The 21,491-nt window shown below is 34.3% G+C and overlaps 1 protein-coding gene across 1 annotated transcript; it reads left to right on the plus strand.

Moving 5' to 3' along the window:
* Positions 1-5,038: 5,038 nt before the first annotated feature.
* Positions 5,039-12,521, plus strand: LOC131927903 (uncharacterized). Its single transcript, XM_059283774.1, has 6 exons — positions 5,039-5,174; positions 6,574-6,649; positions 7,203-7,407; positions 9,911-10,124; positions 11,417-11,476; positions 11,959-12,521. Exons 4-6 carry the CDS (start codon positions 9,956-9,958, stop codon positions 12,042-12,044), a joined length of 315 nt encoding a protein of 104 aa, XP_059139757.1. The 5' UTR covers positions 5,039-5,174; positions 6,574-6,649; positions 7,203-7,407; positions 9,911-9,955; the 3' UTR covers positions 12,045-12,521.
* Positions 12,522-21,491: the final 8,970 nt, after the last annotated feature.

Consider the following 21,491-nt stretch of genomic DNA (forward strand, 5'->3'; position numbering starts at 1 on the left):
GTTAAAAAAAAACAATTTCACGATATTTTGTATTTGATTTTTGTAAAAATATATTGTTCTTTGATTGAGTGGTAGCAAATATTACAAAGTGCTTAAAAATAACTCACATTTTCACCTCATTATAATATATATATATATATATATATATATATATATATATATATATATATATATATATATATATATATATATATATATATATATATATATATATTGGGGATAGAGGCTATTAATATTTACTTGAAATTTCAAGAAAACGTACACAGTACAGACTGAAAACAACTTTGCACAGTACGCATTGTTTCTTCTCGATTCAATTTCCAGTGATGTTAGTAAGGCCGAATTTCAGATATTCTTCTAAATAATTATGTTTTTTTTTTCATTGCTAAGGTTTTGTCTACCAGTTGGCGACCCCCCAGAAAGCCCCAAGTTGGGAACCCGTGTTTTAGAGATTATATAGATATACATATATATATACATATATATATATATATATATATATATATATATATATATATATATATATATATATATATATATATATATATATATATATATATATATATATATATATATATATATATATAGGGGGAGGGGGAGAGAGGTCATCTGTAAATTGCGTCACACATTATATGATGATTTTTATCTCCCCTTCATAAAGTAGGGCAGTAAAACGAAGAATGTATGATAGTTGGGTAATCCTAATGCAATGTTGTTAATTTATATAATCAGATTATTGTGGTAAATGAAAGTCAACATATCTAGCCTAACAAAATGTCATGAATTTAAAATATATATTATGACTTAGATAAAGTTTGGTGAAATGGAAATATCTGCAAATTTAATTTATTGATGATGAGTAACTTATTTATATTATTCCTTTGGAGCTGATAGTAATAAAAAGATAATGAAATTATAGAGTTTTATCCAATTGATGTTTCTAAAGCATTGCATGAACTTAATTTAAATATATTTAGCTGCCCAGACAAAGAACCCAATGAATTTTCCAGAATTGGCTTGTCATTTGAATGATGGTAACAAAGAGAATCACCCAGGATCTTCGCTGATAAGAAAATCTGAAGACGTACCTTATTCTTCTATACCTAAATGTGATTTGTCTAATGAAAATATTTATTCAGTGACAATTGCTAAGGATATTGTACCATTATTTCATACATCATCTTCTGAAATGTTGTTTTCTATCTCTAAACCTTCCACAATTTCTTCAAGAGATATTTTAACATCTTTACCTATTTCTCACAGTTCTTATGTTCAAAATTGGCAATGTTGTGAGAAACAAAGTAATAATAAATGTGTACCCAGTGTTTTAGTTTCAGCTCCATTAAAATTTAATAAATCAATCAATTTCAAAATTAAATGTTTCTTATCCCATATGAAAGTAGACTGTTTTATTAAAGAAAAATCACCTTTAAAAAAATTTTAATGTTTGGATGTCAATAAATGATTCAATAAAACATAAGGCCATGGACTGGTTTGCGGGTAAGCTTTTATACTTAATGTACAATGAAGATTCAGTTTTGATGTCAATATAGTTGCTTCTGAAAGAATTAAACTATAAACAATAGCATTCATATAAATATCTCAATGGAAGTTCAGTATACGTTCATCATTGTTTTCAAATAACAAAACAGAACTACAGTTTTAAAATTGAAAAAAAAAGAAAAGAATTTCATAAATGGATCGTTTTTTAATTACTTAAAACAGAAGATGCGTCAATACAGCATTACGATGTATATGATTAATATTTGTTTTCATGGACAATCAGCATTTAAATTCTTCATTAAAAGTTAAATTCAGCTTCCTTGTGTCTAAAAATCCACATCCATGCTGTTCCATTTACCTAGAAATTAAATAAATAATACTTTTAACAACTTTCAGTAATTTGAAAAAATTAATGATTGATTAAAACAGACAGCTAATATAGCAGTTAAATTAAAATTCACCTTTTTTCTGTGACATTTGCATGTAACAGAGTGTACAGGTATATACCTAGCCACCTTTAATGTCCCTATCTTGAGCCAGGTACTCATGAGAGCTGGGTGGACTTAGGTCATCATACCAGGACTAAAGCCAGGGATCTGAACTCTAGTCTATTGGGTTAGAAATGTGAAAGCTACTGTCTGAAAGTCCCACTATTGGGCCATATCAAGCACTGTTACATAAATTAAATCAATAATTAATAGTTACATAATTAATACTTACAGCTAATAATCTAAGTAGCAACATATTCTTTAAAAATTAGAACACTGAATTGGTTTCAAACTTAAGCTTAAACTGAAAAATGGCTTATTATAAAAAAATTCAGCTCACCTTTAGATTAGCTCAAGATCAGCACCTACAGCCACAGTCAAGTGTGAGAAAAGACCTTGCCAAGTACCTAGAGAATTTGGATATTATAAATTATTAAGTTTATGCATATATTATATTAATATAATTATTTAACTTTAACTAATATGTGATATTAATATATATATATATATATATATATATATATATATATATATATATATATATATATATATATTTCATAAGGTTACATTTATTGTTAAGGTTCAGTTTTCTATCTACTTAGCTTGTCTGAAAAACTAAAATATCTGGTTTACAGTTAACCATATTTTTACTATTACAAAACTATTAGTTTCACTTTCATTACTTGTAACTAAAAATTGTAGCCAATAGATCTAAAGCTTAATTCTATTAACAGCTAACTCTAACCGTACTGACTCTGACCAATTTATTAATTTTTGTAGCATGTAATTCATTAATAATTAGGCTTATACTAAAAGGCCGAAAGCTATAAATTGTAGAATTTATAGTCCCTGGTCTAGACTACCAAGACTAGCCTACAAGTCTAATAGTACTAATACAACTGATCTAGTTTCTAAGTTTACTACTAGGCAACTTGCTAGAAGACTAGTACTTCACCAAACTGAAAATCTACTTCTTAAAATCTTAGATATAGTTTCGATCAACTCGCAACAAATCTAAAAAATTGTATATGTGCCTAAATTGCTCTAGAATAAGAAGCTACATCTAGAACAACTTCTACTAATAGTAGACCAACAAAAATAGCATCTTTTTAACCTACTTGTTGCTGCTAAGTTAACAACTTGCTAAAAATAAAAGGGCCTAATACAATAGCAGTTGGCCTAGTAATCTTTTTTTTTATTGTGATACTTGCATTGCTTTTGGTACTATTACTACGGCTAACTAACTAGATCTACTAACTAAACTCTAATGTAGCTTGATGAAAATCTTGCTCTTGCTCTTCTAGTAGTCTGCACTACTTACTTACTACTTAGAAAAGTAGTAGCACTACTCTACTCTACTGTAACAATTTCAAACTAAATTTAATCTAGATTTCTATATCTACTGATTGCAAAACTGTAGTCTGTAAACCCTAAATTTAAAATGTATCTAGATTCTAGTCTAAGTCTAGTTATTAGTACCTACACTATAGAGTAGTCTACAGTACTCTACACACACTAAACTGGCAACTGATCTAGTAAATAGCTAGAGAAGATCTAGATCTTAAAAAAATCTATTAAAAATTAAAAACAGGTTAGCCTTACTAACTCTTACTAAACTTTGCTAATAACTAGTGTAGTTAAGTGTAGGTTTTACCTAAACTAGATCTAGATCTAGACTAGATCTAGAAATCTAGATTACATTTAGATTGACCACATTCTCTTGTTTAAGTAAAATTTAAACATTTGCATTTAGATTTTTTGTAGGCTGAGTGAGACTGAGAGTCATCATTTTCCTAATATTTTATCTAGATCACTAAAATACTAGTTCTAATAAATTCTAATTCATGAACTTATACTCTTAGAACTAGAATCTTGATCTAGATTGAAGCAATGTAGATCTTAATAGATTCTAGATCTAGATTCTAGAGTCTCGTATCAAAGACTGAGTAGAGTCAAGAGTAATGTCCCCTAGCCTTGGGCAAACTACCAACAAAATCAATATACTTACCGCCACAAAACTTTTATATTCGGAAATGCATACACATGTATTTGTTCCCATCCATATGAACATAACAGCGTTGAAAGATTTAACAGTTGTTGCATTTCTGGAACGTTTGATGATTTTTAAATCTTGAAGCGGGGCCTACAAACAAATAGCGACCTTGTTTTTACTTTCTCGTATATACGAAGTATAGAGAAAGTCTTGTAATCGTGCAAAAAAAAAAAATCGAGATTTTTGCAAATCTCGACGTTTTGCATCTCACTGATACGGAAAAACATAATTTTGCAATCTTGTCCGTATGTCTGTGTGTCTGTGTGTGTGTCTGTGTGTGTGTGTGTCCGTGTGTAAACACGATAACTTGAGTACCGTTACAGCTAGGTTGATGAAATTTCATATATAAGTATTTTATCAAAATCGTAGATCCGTATCAACTTTTGAGCGATTTCCGACAACCGGAAGTGGTACTTTTTCTACTTTGAATTTTTCAAAAGCCTATAACTTGAGTACTATTTCAGATAGATAAATTAAATTTCACATGTAAGTAAAAGATCTAATTCTCGACCTTCTGTTAAATTTTGAGTAATTTCCGTTGACCGGAAGTAGTAATTTACGCTACTTCCGATTTCTCAAAAAACTAATGTAAATTTTTAAAGTACTAATAATATTGCGCACTATTATGCGCTTTTTTTATTCGCGTTCACTTGGTGTGCAATTAATTTGTCTACGAGATTTTATTCTATTTTTAAAACTTTAAGTATTTAAAATGGATTAAAAATCATGTCTAGAAGTCTATAGCCCGAGTTCCCATCCCCTGTTATTTTATATAAGAATATTCGAGAAAGTTTAGGGGAGATCACTCCCGGTTTATTTGTTATCACTGCGAATCCCGTTCACAACAATTGATTTAGTTCGAAAACTTTTATCTCTCCCTGGCTAACCAGACATGAATTAACGCGAGAGAGAACGATAACTTAAGCTGAACTTACAAGCCCAATAAAAGGACGGAAAGTTGAAATACGCTCTAACCAAATTGATTCTCATTGCGCTAAGTGTCACGTGCATGCATACAACGTCACTTAGTAAACAAAAAATGGCGATGTTTTCTTCTGCTGACAACTAGGATCTACATCTAATAAAATATGTAAATTTATCGCAGTAAAAAGGGGAATAGTGTACGATTAGTAAGTTGTTAGATGACATCGATGGTTTTTGTTTTCAAAAGTCCAAACGGTCAATGTGTTTCCTATAATAACATCTGTGTACTACATGAACCAGATCTAGTATATCTAATCATAATATTTTCATTCAATCTATCTAAATCGGGTGAATAAATGGACTAATAGATATAACGACACCCGATCAAGCGTGTTTTAGTAAAAATATAGGCATTTATATTACAGATCTATATCTATAAACTCAAAGTGGGTTGGTGTTTGTTTGTCCCTCACACCTATTAGATCGCGTACTTGCAGGTAAATTGCAGGGAAATTGTTCTTGTCAGTTTGCTATTCACTTTCATTTGAAAGTAAAAATTAGTCATCTCAGTAATCGAGTTTGAAGTGACCGAAAACTGACCTAGACTGACAGCGGCCTAGTATAAACTATATAATAATATAATTTCATATATTTTTTCATTGTTCTTTGTTTTACGTTAATGTTGCGCTTTGCAATGGTTAGCTTTCACAGAGTAAAAAAAAACGATATACTCTTACATTGGACTATTCACAATGTAATATTTTAATATTTTAACTGTATCATATGGGGTTTGTTGTTCACTAGGAGAGAGAAAGTAACTAACAAGCATTTTTCAGATTAAGTTTTAGTTTTACTCTTATGATTAGTATATTTGTGTAACAAAACGTGATATTTCGGAATGGCGGGTGATATGTATGTTAATTTTAAGAATCACATGTTGTTGCTGTTTTGAGCATATATGTGTTAAGATTTACACTTATATATATATATATATATATATATATATATATATATATATATATATATATATATATATATATATATATATATATATATATATATATAGGGCCTATATGTATGTATATATATACATATATATACATATATAAACATATATATATATATATAAACATATATATATACATATATAAACCTGTATGTATATATATATATATATATATATATATATATATATATATATATATATATATATATATATATATATATATATATATATATGCAATTTTATCCCATAAAAATTCCCACTGGTAGTGCATGTTTAATCTTAAAAAATATAGAAGGAAACACTAGTTATTCAATTACGATTAGTTTTAGTATTTAGGTAAGGCTTGATTAAATGGTAGGGTAATAAAACAAAGCAAAGTTACCTTCTCCAATCTGTATATGACTTTGATGTATTAGAATAGAAATCAGATCATACTTGGATATGCGGACTACAATTTCCTCTCAAAAAACAAGCCTATGCGGTCAAGTCCTCATAATACTGTACCGGACAGCGCGGGTTATCAGTATAACGAAGCTAATGATACTTTTATTATTGTGACCAATCTAACAACAATCTAATAATCCTAATTATATATACAGAATCCTCAGATCAATAAAATGATGAACAGTCACGTGATACTTTCAATAAGTCTTTTTTGTATCTTTGGTGTTCTTGGTAGGTACTTTTATTTGACTATTTAATTAATAGGTTTTAATTTCTACAGACTGAAGACTTTTTGTTTAGTTCAAACAGGATAATCTACATCAGCATAAATCAAATAATTACTGTTCAAGTAGGAAGCGCATGTTCAGATTGAAGAAATGGTCAGAATTATCTGATGCCAGTTAATTTTTATTTCAACATTAACTCTGATTGAAGACTTGTATAAACCTTATGTATGACATGAGACAAATTTAGGTACCGTACATGGATCGAAAATAAACTAACAGCAACATATTTCAAATGTGGAATTTTCATTTTACATTGAATCATTTTAGTTTCATTTTTGTGAATGTGATAATATTTTAATTAATGTTTTTTTACCTGAAATATTTTTTGAGCTATTTTTCTTCAAGTTAAGGTCGGGTGATAAGAAACACGCAATCAAACTCCCTACTCCACGTCCATGGTTTATTTCAGCTCTTTAGGCAACAAAAAAACGTATGTAGTTTATCTGTGTTGACTTTACGAAGAGTCGTCCAATAATAATATTATTGTATCGCTTCAGATGGTACTCACAGCCTTACGCCACTAGACATGAAAATCGAGGGATATGAAAAGGAGTGCGATGATGCCAACAACTGTGTATACACCGGTCGAATTTATGGACGCATCACCGGCGATTTCAGCACTACCAATGGCTGCTTCGCGATTTTTCTGCAACATTGCTATACAAACTTGGATTGTTCCCATTATTCGCCTAATTGGCAAAAGTGAGTTCAGTGTAATATATTGATTAGGTATTTTAAATCTGCTGTTTCTAATGGATTATTTGCGTTTATTATCTGGGGTTTTATATATACTTATTTATAGACTAGACTAGACTAGACTAGTCTAGACCAGACCAGACCAGACCAGACCAGACCAGACCAGACCAGACCAGACCAGACTAGACTAGATAAAACACACTAAGGCTTAACCTACATCTACAGCCTAGACATGTTTTTAACATGTATACACAAAACCTAAATGTATATAATACAAGACCAATATCAATTGTCGAAACCGACATTTTAACCCCTATAAATATGCCTATTCTATATCTACTACAAAAATAAAAGCAACATATAAGGGTGGGGCTTTTTAAGTGGAGAACTTCCCAGTTGTGAAGGTATATGAATTGATAGATGAAATATCCAAATACAGAGTTCAAGTTCAAAATACAAGTTCTTAATTAAAATTTATAATCAACTTCCTATCTAACCTAACTAATCTATTCTTTACAGTATACTGCTTACTACTACTACTAACTGTTCACTATACTACCAACTACGCACTCCCATGACCAATCCTGCCACAGTACATTCTAACCAGCTGTTCATAATTACGTCTGCTCCCTAATACAACCTAACACCTTCTGCCCTCCTCGCTAGCTACTTATCAACTCCGCTAATCTAACTACTGGTCCACGCCTCAGTGGTCAGCTGACCATCCCACGTGACCGGTCAGCTCCTTGACGGTCATTTGTCTCCACCCAACTATCTATAGCCTGTTTCTGCTAGCTACCTGACCTCTCCGACGCAACCTTGCGTCATCACACCACCAATACTTATCAAATAATTTTAAATAATTGTACAGAAGAGTCAAAACTAAAAAAAATTAATTAAATATTATAAAATTTCATAAATAAGCATACGACTAAAATTCAACCTCAATTTTAACCAAAATGTGACAAGCTTTATCCGTGTCTAGGACGTGGGCCATTCCCCTCACACACAAATTTGGGTCTTAGGTGCTTTGGCCATATGGGCTTTGACCACAGCGGTGTTTTGACCATAGGGGGATTGACCACAGAGGGTAAAAGTTAAAGTAAAGTTTCCCTTTCAAACCTGACGGTCAATGGGGCAAGTGAAGTAGAGTTCACTTGTTTCTGTGACCTCAGCACTATGCACAGCCGCCTTTACGTTCCCTAACGTGTGTTAGGTACCCATCAGAGTTGGGTGGACTCAGGGACGTTCTACTGACTTAACCCGGATTCGAACTCGAGACCTACGGTTTAACAGTCCAGCTCTCTACCGCTAGAACCTACGGTTTAGCAGTCCAGCTCTCTACCGCTAGAACCACCGCTAGAACCTACGGTTTAGCAGTCCAGCTCTCTACCGCTAGACCACTCCGTCCACAGAGGGAGGCTAACCATAATATATAGATTTTAAAATAGAAATTAGAAATTGTTATTTGATTTAATAAATTTATGATACAATTAATATGATTTTATACATGTTTCCCGAGAGTCCATTAATAGAAATTAACATGTACTAAAAAGTCAATATCGATATTTTAGTCTTCACATAAATGCAAATGCATTCTGGCCGGAACTAATGTTTCCCCATCACTTTCTCCAGATTATCGAAGAACAAGTTGACGTTTGTTTTGTTGAATGCCTGTGCGCGATTGAGTGATGTTGCCTCCGGACTTCGCAGAGATAGTTTGTCATTGTGACGTTGCCTGAATGCCTTCAGCCAATCCTCTCCTGCAGTTTTCGCAGAGGACCAGGATTCTGGCATGGAAATTTTGTTGGCGACAGAAACTTCGTAGTCTCGTTTGCGTAATTCTCTCAGAGTTAGGCCATAGTAGACTGAAGAGGCTTCAATGATGTAATCCAGCAAAACTTGTTCTTGCTTATCTTAGAAGATGCGCTTATTCTGCGTACTGTAGCCAAAAGTTGCCTTCTCAACGTTGCCGTCTGTTTTGTGCAGCTTTACATAGCGTTGAATGGTCTTATAATTAACCTCACAGTCGGATGGAGCTTTACGGAGCGACTTTCCTTCAAAATGGGCTACAACTGTCATCTCAATGTCGTTTTTCGTAAATGTTCCTCGTGTTATCTTGCGCTGGTATTGTCTTGTCATGCCAGGGTAATATAATGACATTATCCATTTGGAAATTCAAGAAAGAAAAAAGAAAAAATAATAATTTGCATGTTTTGTACCAAGTAGTCTTCTTTTTTAATGACCGGGGTGAAAAGTCACACAAAGAAAATGTGTGACTTTTCACACCATGGCCTGTGACATTTCACCCCAGCAGGTGGGTTGTCATACACAATGATCCACACTTTCAAATCAATTCTCAGAATTAAATACAATCAATACAGACTGACGTTATTATGGCTTGAGAAAACAAACATTGCATGAAACATTGCAGGGCCTGACCGGTACGGCTAGTATACTAAATATAGAAAAAATATCTATTCATTAATAGTGTGAGATTTTTTTTCAGGAATGTTTATTCCCAGGGAACTGTTTTTCAAAAGGATGTCAACAAATGGGTAATGATGATCACTGCTACTGTGAAGATAAGAGCAACCCTTACAGATTCAGATTTCGCCCCCAATTCAAGAATTCGTGGTATGTGCTTGCAGCATACTCATTGCACCCAATGGAACCTAAACCCTATAATTTCAGCGAAAAATTTGATGTTTCAAATCCACCAGGTAATTTGTGAAAAAAAATTAACCATGTGGCTTTGCCTGGTTAGGCGAGTTCATTAGAAAACAAGATCCAATTTTCCTTCTAGAGTGTACAAGGCAATATCTTTCTAACAAAACTGTTTAAAAATCTGCTTAGGTAATTTGTTATGATTATCTGAATAAATGCTAGGATTGTTTATATTATAAGCCAGAAAGAATACTATTAAATATCAAATGTTTAATATTTTGCAGTTTTTGCTTGATATTCAAAGAAACATTAAAATAAATCAACGGACAACGTGAAAAAAGTTTGGTTCCTAAAATTAACTTAAACTCACAACTCTTTCTGGACTTTTCTTTAAAACCAGCCTAAAATCTAGTGGTTTTCCAGACTTTTAATGGTCTAAATATTTAGCAAAATCTAGAGATTTTCCAGACTTTGCGAGAACTCATTGCATTACGCAATGAGTAATTCTTTGTTGTAAAACAAGAAAATAAGTAAACAGAGATAAAGGTCTACCCACAGGCTGATATTTAAAAATGCTAGGATTGTTTATATTATAAGCAAGAAAGAATACTATTAAATACACAATCAAATGTTTCATATTTTGCATGGAGGGGGAGGGGGGGGGTGTAAAATTCCACATCGCTGTGGACGTCATAAATGGATGACCCCTAAAAATGGTTTATTTATACTTATTGCGAAAGTTCTAATTTCATTTATGTTAAACCGGAAAATATGGATAATTAATAAGTTTGTGTTAAGATATTTTTTTCGTCTCAGGCTGGTAATATTTGACAGTGTTCCTGAATGTTTCTCAATGGTGTCCGCTGTCATATTAGGACGTTTCAGTTTTATCCATTTTAAATTTAAAATAAACAAATAATTAATCGTAATTATTAAAATTAATTATTTTTTTATTAACTATTTTTTTACCAACATAAGCGAAAAAAAAGTGTTTAACTTTATGCAGTAGTTTTCATTTTAAGGAAACGTTGGAAAATAAGCGCGCCTCATGCTAACACTAGTAGACATTCTCAGTAGAGATTTAAACAATGATTAACGGTGGCATTACTTATTAAACGCTACTGTTGGACTAAGTTCATTGTCTATTATGTATAAATGGTGTCAGGAATTAAAAACAATTGCGTGTTTCAAATCGTCTTTAAACATTGTATAATATATGGTTTAACATGATTTATTTTATTTTTGTTAGCCAAAGCTTGTTTTAATTGTTGTGTCAAGTCTTTGTTTTCACTGTAGTTAATTTACATCAACTGTATATATGCTCTGTATTAATTATATTTGCTTGCAGTGGAATTGAGAAATGATGCATTTTTGGCCTCCACCAACGGAAAACTCCAGTTGCAAGCAGGTATGTGAGCCTTCGTCTGCCAATGTTTATTTTATATTCTCTGATAAAATTCAATGTTGATGGACTGAGTGAATTCTTAGTGATCACAATTTCAAACAGTATAGAAAAATGAAAGAAATTAAATTATCAAACATTTATAAAAACTTTTTTTTAGAACTTTAAAAAAACGTATGAACAGAGACTAGCGATGTGTGTCTATATATACATTGTTCTTTTTTAGGTAAAGTTCCCATTTTCAATAGAGTGGATGAAGTAGAGTTTACATTTTTCTTGACCTCGCCATTTAAAGTAAGGAAGCTAGGTGAACTCAGGCAGGGCGGTCATTCATATTCTGTAATCACTTTCTGCCAAAATGTTTTTTGAAAATATCGCTCGTAAAAACCTACCCATTTGTCAAGTGCATACACATTAGTATACGTTAACCATATTCCAGCATACAACATTAGAAGTGTATAGGTATCCAACTTTTTTCTCTTCCACAGAACCGGTCATTATAATCATTATAATCATGGGAGCGCTGTACGCTTTGATCATGTCCATGGAAATGCCAATCAAAGATATAATTTAGTCCAATGTGCGAATGATTAGCTATTTGATCAGAAGTGTTGTAATTTAGCTCTAAAAATGTTATTGAGCTAAATCCAATAATGATATTTGATTATTTTGCTAACTCTAAAAAACACTTTTGGCATGCATTTTTATTTCCATCTAAGTGCAATTTAAACTAAAATTGATTAACCGACGAAAACATCTTTTGTCGGTCCTAACTATAGTTGTTTATGGGTTTTCTAAAATATATTTTGTTTTATTTTTATCTTCTAAATGCTTTCTCAATACATTAAACATAGTGTCCACCAATTGTTCGACACATTTTCTCGTAAATAAGTGGTTCACATCGCTGGTGTACGATCTTTTTTTTTGTAAAGGGATAAAACAACATTAAAATAAGTATTACATAATGATCAGGTAACTTTCAAAATAGATTGTTCAATATACAAATACACATTAACAATAATGTAAACAAACACTGCACAATAAAGGCAAATGCAATAAATGTTGTTTTATTGAGTATTTTTTTGTAATAATGTAACGTATTTTAATTACTCGGCTAAGAGAAGGAAAAAACATATTCATCTAAGTTAAGACCACTTCTGAATACAAAAAGTCCGACTAAAACAACAAATACACAACTTATACGTAATTTTAATTTATAGGAATTGTATGTAACCTAACGTAAACAGTTCTCAGGTAGTAGAGTTCACACGGAAATAAAATAGTACTTTTTGTTACCGCGAAAAGTTGACAGAAATCTACGCATTCAATATAATACTTTTTATACAATTTTGTCCAAATAAACAGTACTTATGATATTTGGATTTTGAGAACCCGGAAGTAGAGCAAGTTGCAATCCCATTTGCTAGAAAGCGCTCAAAAGTTGACATTCTTCTTTTGAGTTCTCAATTTTAGTGTTGGAAGCGATCCTCTCCAACACAATTAAGTATTACGAGCCAACTGTATATGTGTCATATAGGCCGTTTACTCCAATTTCAGTCTGCTTTTCTTTTCGGATTGCTTCCATAGCCTTTGTCCAACCAAGAACAAACTACAAGGCAGCAGTTATTTGATTTTGGAGTTGTCTCTTCTAAAAGATCTGCTGTCCTCAGCTGTCGAGCCTCATCTGCACGAGGGTTTCAACTCGAGACCATGAGCTTTACCGACTCGACCACCCTGACCCCTAAAAAGTTGCTGACATGAAACTAAACGATTTCAAACAATGCTTGTATTTAAATCCGTCAGCATAACTGAAAAAATAGTCATGTCATCGTGTTTACAAACAGACACACAGAAACAGTAGCGTAGCGAGGGGGAGGGGGCGGGGGGGGACATATGTCCCCGGGCGCCGACCTTAGGGGGGCGCCAAATTGAAAGTTTGAGAGGGGGGTGCAAATGAAAAGTTCGAGGGGGGGGGGTGCAAATCGAAAGTTTGAGGGGGGGTGCAAATGAAAAGTTCGAGGGGGAAGGGTCGCTACGCCTCTGCACTGAAATACAAACAGCATTAAAAAACCTAAGTTTTTTTTTTTTACTTGGGTGATGTAAATCAAATAAAATGTTTTAAAAATACGATTTAAAGTTCTTGCACAATTACACCGACACATTTACCTGACTATTGAAGATGTCATTAAAAAATATTTGGGGTTGAAAACTTGAAGAATAAGGTAACACAAAGTGAAATAAGGAACACGTTTGAGATCTGTACCGATCGATTGTGAACTACCGATAAAGGAAGAGATTGACGCTTTTCTTTATAGTTACTTAAATAGTAGTCTATAATTTATTTTCTCCTTTTTAGTGCATTATTACATAAAACTTGTTATTAAAACGTTTTTATGAATTTTAAAAAATACATTTTTACAAGCTTTTATTTAACTCATTCCCTCGTCAGTCCTTCGTCAGACTAGATCGAAATGTCCGAGCAAAATTGCAAGCACTTCTAACTGACAGATACGATTTTCTTTATAGTTTTTTAAATAGTAGTGTATAATTTATTTTCTACTTTTTAGTGCATTATTACATAAAAAGCTTGTTATTAAAACGTTTTTTTTTTTTTTTTCAGTACTTTACATATTTTATTTACAATAGAGTTACATGATTAAAAACCATTGCGCGCCTACTGAACGTTATGGTGCAGCTATTGAACGTGATGACGCGTGTGGTGTGGTTGGATAGACATGCCTACTAATTCGGTAAAAATTGTAATTAATTCATAAAAAATTAATTAGGCATCCAATTAAGTCAAATTTAATTTCAGATTGCATTGTCTTCGTGTCTTGACCCACGTGCCATCTGTGAATGGTATCGATCAAGTAGAAGTGTCCGAATTTTCTCTCCGGCGTTTCAAATTAGACAGACTGACGACTGTTAAGTAATTTAAAATGGATTAAAAATATTGTCTATGTCCTGAGTTGCCATCCCTCGTGGTTTTATATTGGAATATTCGAGAAAGTTTAGGGGATATCACTCCCGGTTTATTTTTATTCGATAAAAGTGAAATTTTGCTCATCAAAATTTGTATTTCTTAATTCAGTACTAATCCGTTTTAGCTATCTAACCCGAACATTTCGGAGTTCTACGGCCTACGGTTATCCTTTTATTGCGATGTGAAACATGGTACCCCCCCCCCCCCCCCCCTCTGCAAATTGTTACACTACTACGCGGACAGCGGCTATATTCGAGCGGGTTATTACATCTTATATTGCACACGTGGCACCATATACATCAATCTATCTGCCAAGCACTGGTGTTACCACTAGTGTAGTGACGTTATTCTTTGTTCTAAAAATAAGTGGGATAAAAGTTATTTTCTACAAAGTTTTATATCAAACTCCATATAAGAGCATGCGCGAAAAATTATGAATGGGAAACAAAATGCATTGATACGCTTGACCTATCATATTAGAGTACAGTAAATCAAAATAATTCACGATAGGTTGCAACTAACCACGTGGGCTAGGTAGCCATCTTTTTCTAGATAAACAAACCAATCGCCTGTCTTAGTGTGTTTATTTTATTTGCATATACTCTTATATTTGTTGTTTTAAAATTGTACAACAACATTTAGGCTAATATTTGATACTTTGCGAAAAAATGTACATTGGAACACTACTAAACACTGTTTAGTACGTTTTATACTAAACTGAAACAATGCGTCATGGACATGTCGGTCAGTTTTAAGAATGTATCAAGCCAATCCCCTTCTTTCCCTTTACGCTATTCAACCAACGGCCAGTTTTAATCTTGTTACATCATAATGTGATAGGCTTGAACGCGTTCATCAAAATTTTCGTAGGACTGTAAACGACACATGTGTTAGTGTGTAAGCCCATTACTCCGTGTAGGGTTTATTAGCAACTAATGTAAATACTAGATGGGATAGCTGATAAGCATTCACTTAGACCTTATGTGAGAGGCTGGAGTGTATTATTATTATTATTTGTAACTTAGAAGGCGAATGTATCGTTTCGTTTCATGTCGTAAATTGTTCGTAGTTTTTAGTTGTGTAGTCCCGTATTATGGCGCCGCTGTCTCACTGTTTATGTCCCTTTTAAAGCTAGTTTGTATATAATTCGTTTATATTGTTGTCAAGGTTTATATTAATTGTCTTTTTATATAATTCTGTTGCATGTTTTGTGGCGTTTGGTTTGTTATCTGTGAATTAGGGACTATTTGTTTACGTGTAGTGTGTGAGGTGTGTGAATGTCGATTTCCGGCTTGATGATTCTGCCCTTTTGTGTGTGCTGAAGTGGCTAGGTAAGGACGAAGGCGTTCCTTTTACCATCACGTCAGAAGAACATCATCTAGCTCTTATTATTTTGTGTATTTGTTCGTTGCAAGCCTGGACGTAGTCCGAAATTGGATGTTTTGTTGTATATAAATTGTTTTGTTTTGACTAGATCTAAATTCAGGGGCGGAACTACAGTGCCGCCAGACCCCGCAATGCGGGGGGAGGGGGGGGCAGACCAATTGGGGGCCCAAAAATCCTGGCTAAATTATTTTAAAAAAAAAAAATTAGGTGGAGGTCGAGTTATCTTTCTTCTACAGTTACAAACACGATAGTCGGCAAACGTCTTTGAGAAAAATGCACTGACTATAGCTCGAGAGACCGCCAGACATATAGACAACTTCAAAGACGAAGCATCTGAAATTTGACTGTGCCGGTACGCTTTGAAGTCGGGCTGGGGAGATGTTGCGGCGAGGCGACTATCCTGGTCTTCTAGACGATCGGAAAAAGTCGGCACTATTGATGTAGATGTTTATCGGCGCTTTCTTGTCCCCTTCCCTTCCCAACTCTCTCCCCCCCCCCCCACCCTCCCCCCTACCCCTCACTTCTACCCCTCACCACACCCTTACTCTTACAATAAGATGTAATGCATAGATTAACGAACCGTCTATGAACTGTAAACTGACCACTTCTGCACATTTTGTTAAAGACACTAGTCAGTAGTTGTTCATTTACCTGATGAACAGGGGCGGAACTACAGTCCCGCCAGACCCCGCATTGCGCGGGGGGGGGGGAGGCCGTTTAGGGGCCCACGGCTGACCAAAATTTTTTTTTCTAAATTTTGAATTTAATTTTTGCCTTAATATTTGGTTTGTAAAAGAAAAACACTGTAGCTGCGGTACGATTATCTTTATTTTACAGTCACTATACCACGCTCTTCCGCAAAAGATAAAATCAATTACACAAACTACAGTGTAAAATATAGGCAACTCTTCAAATTTTGAATGACATCTTTGACTCGTTGCCCCCCCCCTCCCTTTGATAGCTAAATAGAGGACACGTAACTGTTTGACCGATCCTCCAAAGTATACTGTGGCGGATGGGGCAGGGGATGGGGACCAAAAAGGGGGTTAAAAAATTGTCGACAAATTCTTTACATATTTAAAACAGTTATTTATAGTTGTATTTTTTAACCATCGTCAAGGCCGAGTTCTATTTCCCTACAATCAAACACACGCTGTCGCCGGCAAAATTCTTTTAAAAAAAACAACAAAGTCCATAGCACGAAAAGCCGCTACATATGAAGTGGGCTTGCAATACTTTCATGATGCGCGGTTCTTATTTGCGGCATTGGTAGGGGACCCGAAATCCATTGTACATTTTTCAATGTTAATATGTGTTTGTGATAGTGGTTGAATTTGTATCCTGTACTATCTTGTATCGTACAAATAATTTAAAAAAAATAACATTATACTAGAAACTTCAGTTTTATATACGTTTACTTGTTTTTGATTTTACAAAAAATATAGTAAACTTTTAAGGCCTATACTTCAAATTATCTCCCCTGAGTAAGTTTTACAATGGGCGATGCTGACATACATAGATCAAGGCGTTTTGTTGTCCCTTTCAAGTTTTTTCCCGAGCCGACCCCTATCCCATCCCTCTTTCTCAACCTCACAAGTATCGAGGAGATAAATGTATCGTTTATAAACTACTTCCTAACCGTACGATTCACCACTTCAGCACATTTTGTCAGACACTAGACAGCACTAAATCTAGTCAACACATATTAATTTACTTTCATAGTATTAGGCACATCTAATTCACAAAACAGGGCAGGTAAGATTATTTTTTATATAATTATTTAGAAATTAATTAGAACGTTTAGAATTAATTGAACATTATTAATAGTCATTGAGGTGGGGGTGTGTGAGGGTCAGGCTTTTTGTTAATCCCCCCCCCCTCCCCTAAATCAGAAGGTTATCCAACGCGTGACCTGGCCACATACAGTTGTACATGTGAAAAACATTTTTCTCTCTATTATTATTATGCATTACTGCATCATAATCGCCATGAAAACTTGGGAAGCTGTTGAGTACAGCCCCGCAAAGGTTTCTGTCATAGGCCTAACATGTGTACATATTTGAGTGGGGACTCCTAACGGAAACATGTGATTTAGCGCCCCGTGATCCTGCATAAGCGGATGAGGTTACTACTTGAATACAACTGGCGTCAGTGTCATCCTTAGCGCATCACATATGAGCAAGTTGGCCCCCACAGACAGTCGTTTAAAAGTTCCCACAACACTAGGAATAAGTCTCGCTACTACACTCGATGACTAAATCTAAATTAGGTGTCGCACCAATGTTTCTTCCAGGGTAGACTGTTTTCGGGGGAGGGGAGGGGGGGGGAGCTCTGCCCCGAAGAAACAATGTGTCACACCCATCACCCGTGCAGTAATGTAACCGGTAGCTCCAAGAACCCCGTGACTCCCCTGACACCTGGGCCGTCGCCGAGGGATTTACAGCATGCCTTGGCGTGTCTAGTTGGTAGTGTGGACAAACCCGCGCCCTAAGATCCAATAAATGAACTGCCGACATTGTTAACATTTAATTCAACTTCTGGAAAACAGGGCACACGGTTGGTAACGTTTTGATGAAAGGCTCAGTTTAGTGTGTCGGACTAGATTTAGAAAGGGGCCAGCTCGTGTGTTGGAAAACCTCTGATTTATTCGTGTACCAGATGGAATTTTTTTTTAATTGAGAGCGAACCTTGTTATATATATATATATATATATATATATATATATATATATATATATATATATATATATATATATATATATATATATATATATATATATATATATATATATATATATATATATATATATATATATATATATATATATATATATATGGGCCCAAAAAAAATCTTCGGGGGGGGGGGGGGGGGGGGGGCTTTTTTTCTAGTTCCGCCACTGATACACATGACATGTTGTTGTGATTAGATTTAATTGAATTTTTTTTTTCAAAACCCGATCAGGCCAGAAATGAGTATCCTATGTTCGTATTGTATATATATATATATATATATATATATATATATATATATATATATATATATATATATATATATATATATATATATATACATACATATATGGGGGGCCCAAAAAAAATTTTTGCGGGGTGGCCCATTTTTTCTAGTTCCTCCACTGTCTAAATTCTAGAGATCTAGTTTTATTTTTATGTAAGTTTTGGTTCCATATTTTTGTTAAATAAATTTTATTATATTGTTAAAGTTATTTGATTTTATCATTTAGACTAAGGTTAGGTTATTAACCAGTCTGGGTTTATCCGGGCTTGCACTGACCGGACAGTAGTTAGTTAGATAAGCCTAGAAGGGTAGATTTTAGGTATTCCCCCCCTAGCAGGGCTTACACTTATACTGAAACGGTGCTTGACCCTATCTACACGGATGTGTTATTCACGTTTGAATGAACATTGGTAATGTATGGCTTATCGGATCTTAAAGCACTTCCCGGCGGTGTGTGGGTGGGGAGGAAGGGGGACTGGCATGGGGTGGGGGGACATATGTCCCCGGGCGCCGACCTCAAGGGGCGCCAAAAAGGGTTGTAAAAACAAATTAAAGTGTCAATTTAGCTGCATTTTTTACAGTTTGAGGGGGGGGGGGTGCAAATCGAAAGATTTAGGGGGAAGGGGGGATGCAAATCGAAATTTGAGGGGGAGGGTGCAAATCGAAAATTTACTCCAGAGGGGGGCGCAAAATTGAGTTTGTCCCCGGGCGCCGGGAACGGTCGCTACGCCTCTGGCTCTTACGTCTAAAAGGTTGCCGACCCCTGGTTTATGCCTATCTTTAACTTTCACCATTACCCAATTCTTTGACATATTCGTTAGCATTACTATTATTACCATCGATTCCAACATTACCACCATACCCATCGGTTCCGACATTACTATCATTACAATCAATTCCACAATTATCATCATTACCATCGATTCAAACATTACCATCCTTACCATTGATTCAAACATTACCATCATTACCATTGATTCAAACATTACCATCATTACCATTGATTCAAACATTACCATCATTACCATCGATAACAACATTACCATTATTACCGTCGGTTCCAACACTACCTTCATTAACATCGATTCCAATATTACCATCATTATCATCAATTCAAACATTACCATCTGCATCTGCATCTACATCTACATCTACATCTACATGTACATGTACATGTACATGTACATGTACATCTACATCTACATCTACATCTACATCTACATGTACATGTACATGTACATGTACATGTACATCTACATCTACATCTACATCTACATCTACATCTACATCTACATCTACATCTACATCTACATCTACATCTACATCTACATCTACATCTACATCTACATCTACATCTACATCTACATCTACATCTACATCTACATCTACATCTACATCTACATCTACATCTACATCTACATCTACATCTACATCTACATCTACATCTACATCTACATCTACATCTACATCTACATCTACATCTACATCTACATCTACATCTACATCTACATCTACATCTACATCTACATCTACATCTACATCTACATCTACATCTACATCTACATCTACATCTACATCTACATCTACATCTACATCTACATCTACATCTACATCTACATCTACATCTACATCTACATCTACATATACATCTACATCTACATCTACATCTACATCTACATCTACATCTACATCTACATCTACATCTACATCTACATCTACATCTACATGAACATGTACATGTACATGTACATGTACATGTACATGTACATGTACATGTACATGTACATGTACATGTACATGTACATCTACGTCTACGTCTACGTCTACGTCTACATCTGCATCTGCATCTGCATCTACATCTACATCTACATCTACATCTACATCTACATCTACATCTACATCTACATCTACATCTACATCTACATCTACATCTACATCTACATCTACATCTACATCTACATCTACATCTACATCTACATCTACATCTACATCTACATCTACATCTAGATCTACATCTAGATCTACATCTAGATCTACATCTACATCTACATCTACATCTACATCTACATCTACATCTACATCTACATCTACATCTACATCTACATCTACATCTACATCTACATCTACATCTACATCTACATCTAGATCTACATCTACATCTACATCTACATCTACATCTACATCTACATCTACATCTACATCTACATCTACATCTACATCTACATCTACATCTACATCTACATCTACATCTACATCTACATCTACATCTACATCTACATCTACATCTACATCTACATCTACATCTACATCTACATCTACATCTACATCTACATCTACATCTACATCTACATCTACATCTACATCTACATCTACATCTACATCTACATCTACATCTACATCTACATCTACATCTGTATCTGTATCTGTATCCGTATCCGTATCCGTATCCGTATCCGTATCCGTATCCGTATCCGTATCCGTATCCGTATCCGTATCCGTATCCGTATCCGTATCGGTGTCGGTGTCGGTGTCGGTGTCTGTGTCTGTGTGTCTGTGCCTGTGCCTGTGCCTGCGCCTGTATCTGTATCTGCATCTGCATCTGCATCTGCATCTGCATCTGCATCTGCATCTGCATCT

The sequence above is a fragment of the Physella acuta genome, unplaced genomic scaffold (assembly GCF_028476545.2).
Source record: "Physella acuta isolate Inbredline_101_S28 unplaced genomic scaffold, ASM2847654v3 ptg001445l, whole genome shotgun sequence".
Taxonomy (NCBI): Eukaryota; Metazoa; Mollusca; class Gastropoda; family Physidae; genus Physella; species Physella acuta.

Excerpts from the sequence above, each read along its gene's own strand:
- LOC131927903 (XM_059283774.1), top strand. The coding sequence starts at position 9,956 with ATGGGTAATGATGATCACTGCTACTGTGAAGATAAGAGCAACCCTTAC. Across the intron at positions 10,125-11,416 it reads TGATGTTTCAAATCCACCAG|TGGAATTGAGAAATGATGCA; the intron begins GTAATTTGTGAA and ends ATTTGCTTGCAG. Across the intron at positions 11,477-11,958 it reads AAAACTCCAGTTGCAAGCAG|AACCGGTCATTATAATCATT; the intron begins GTATGTGAGCCT and ends TCTCTTCCACAG.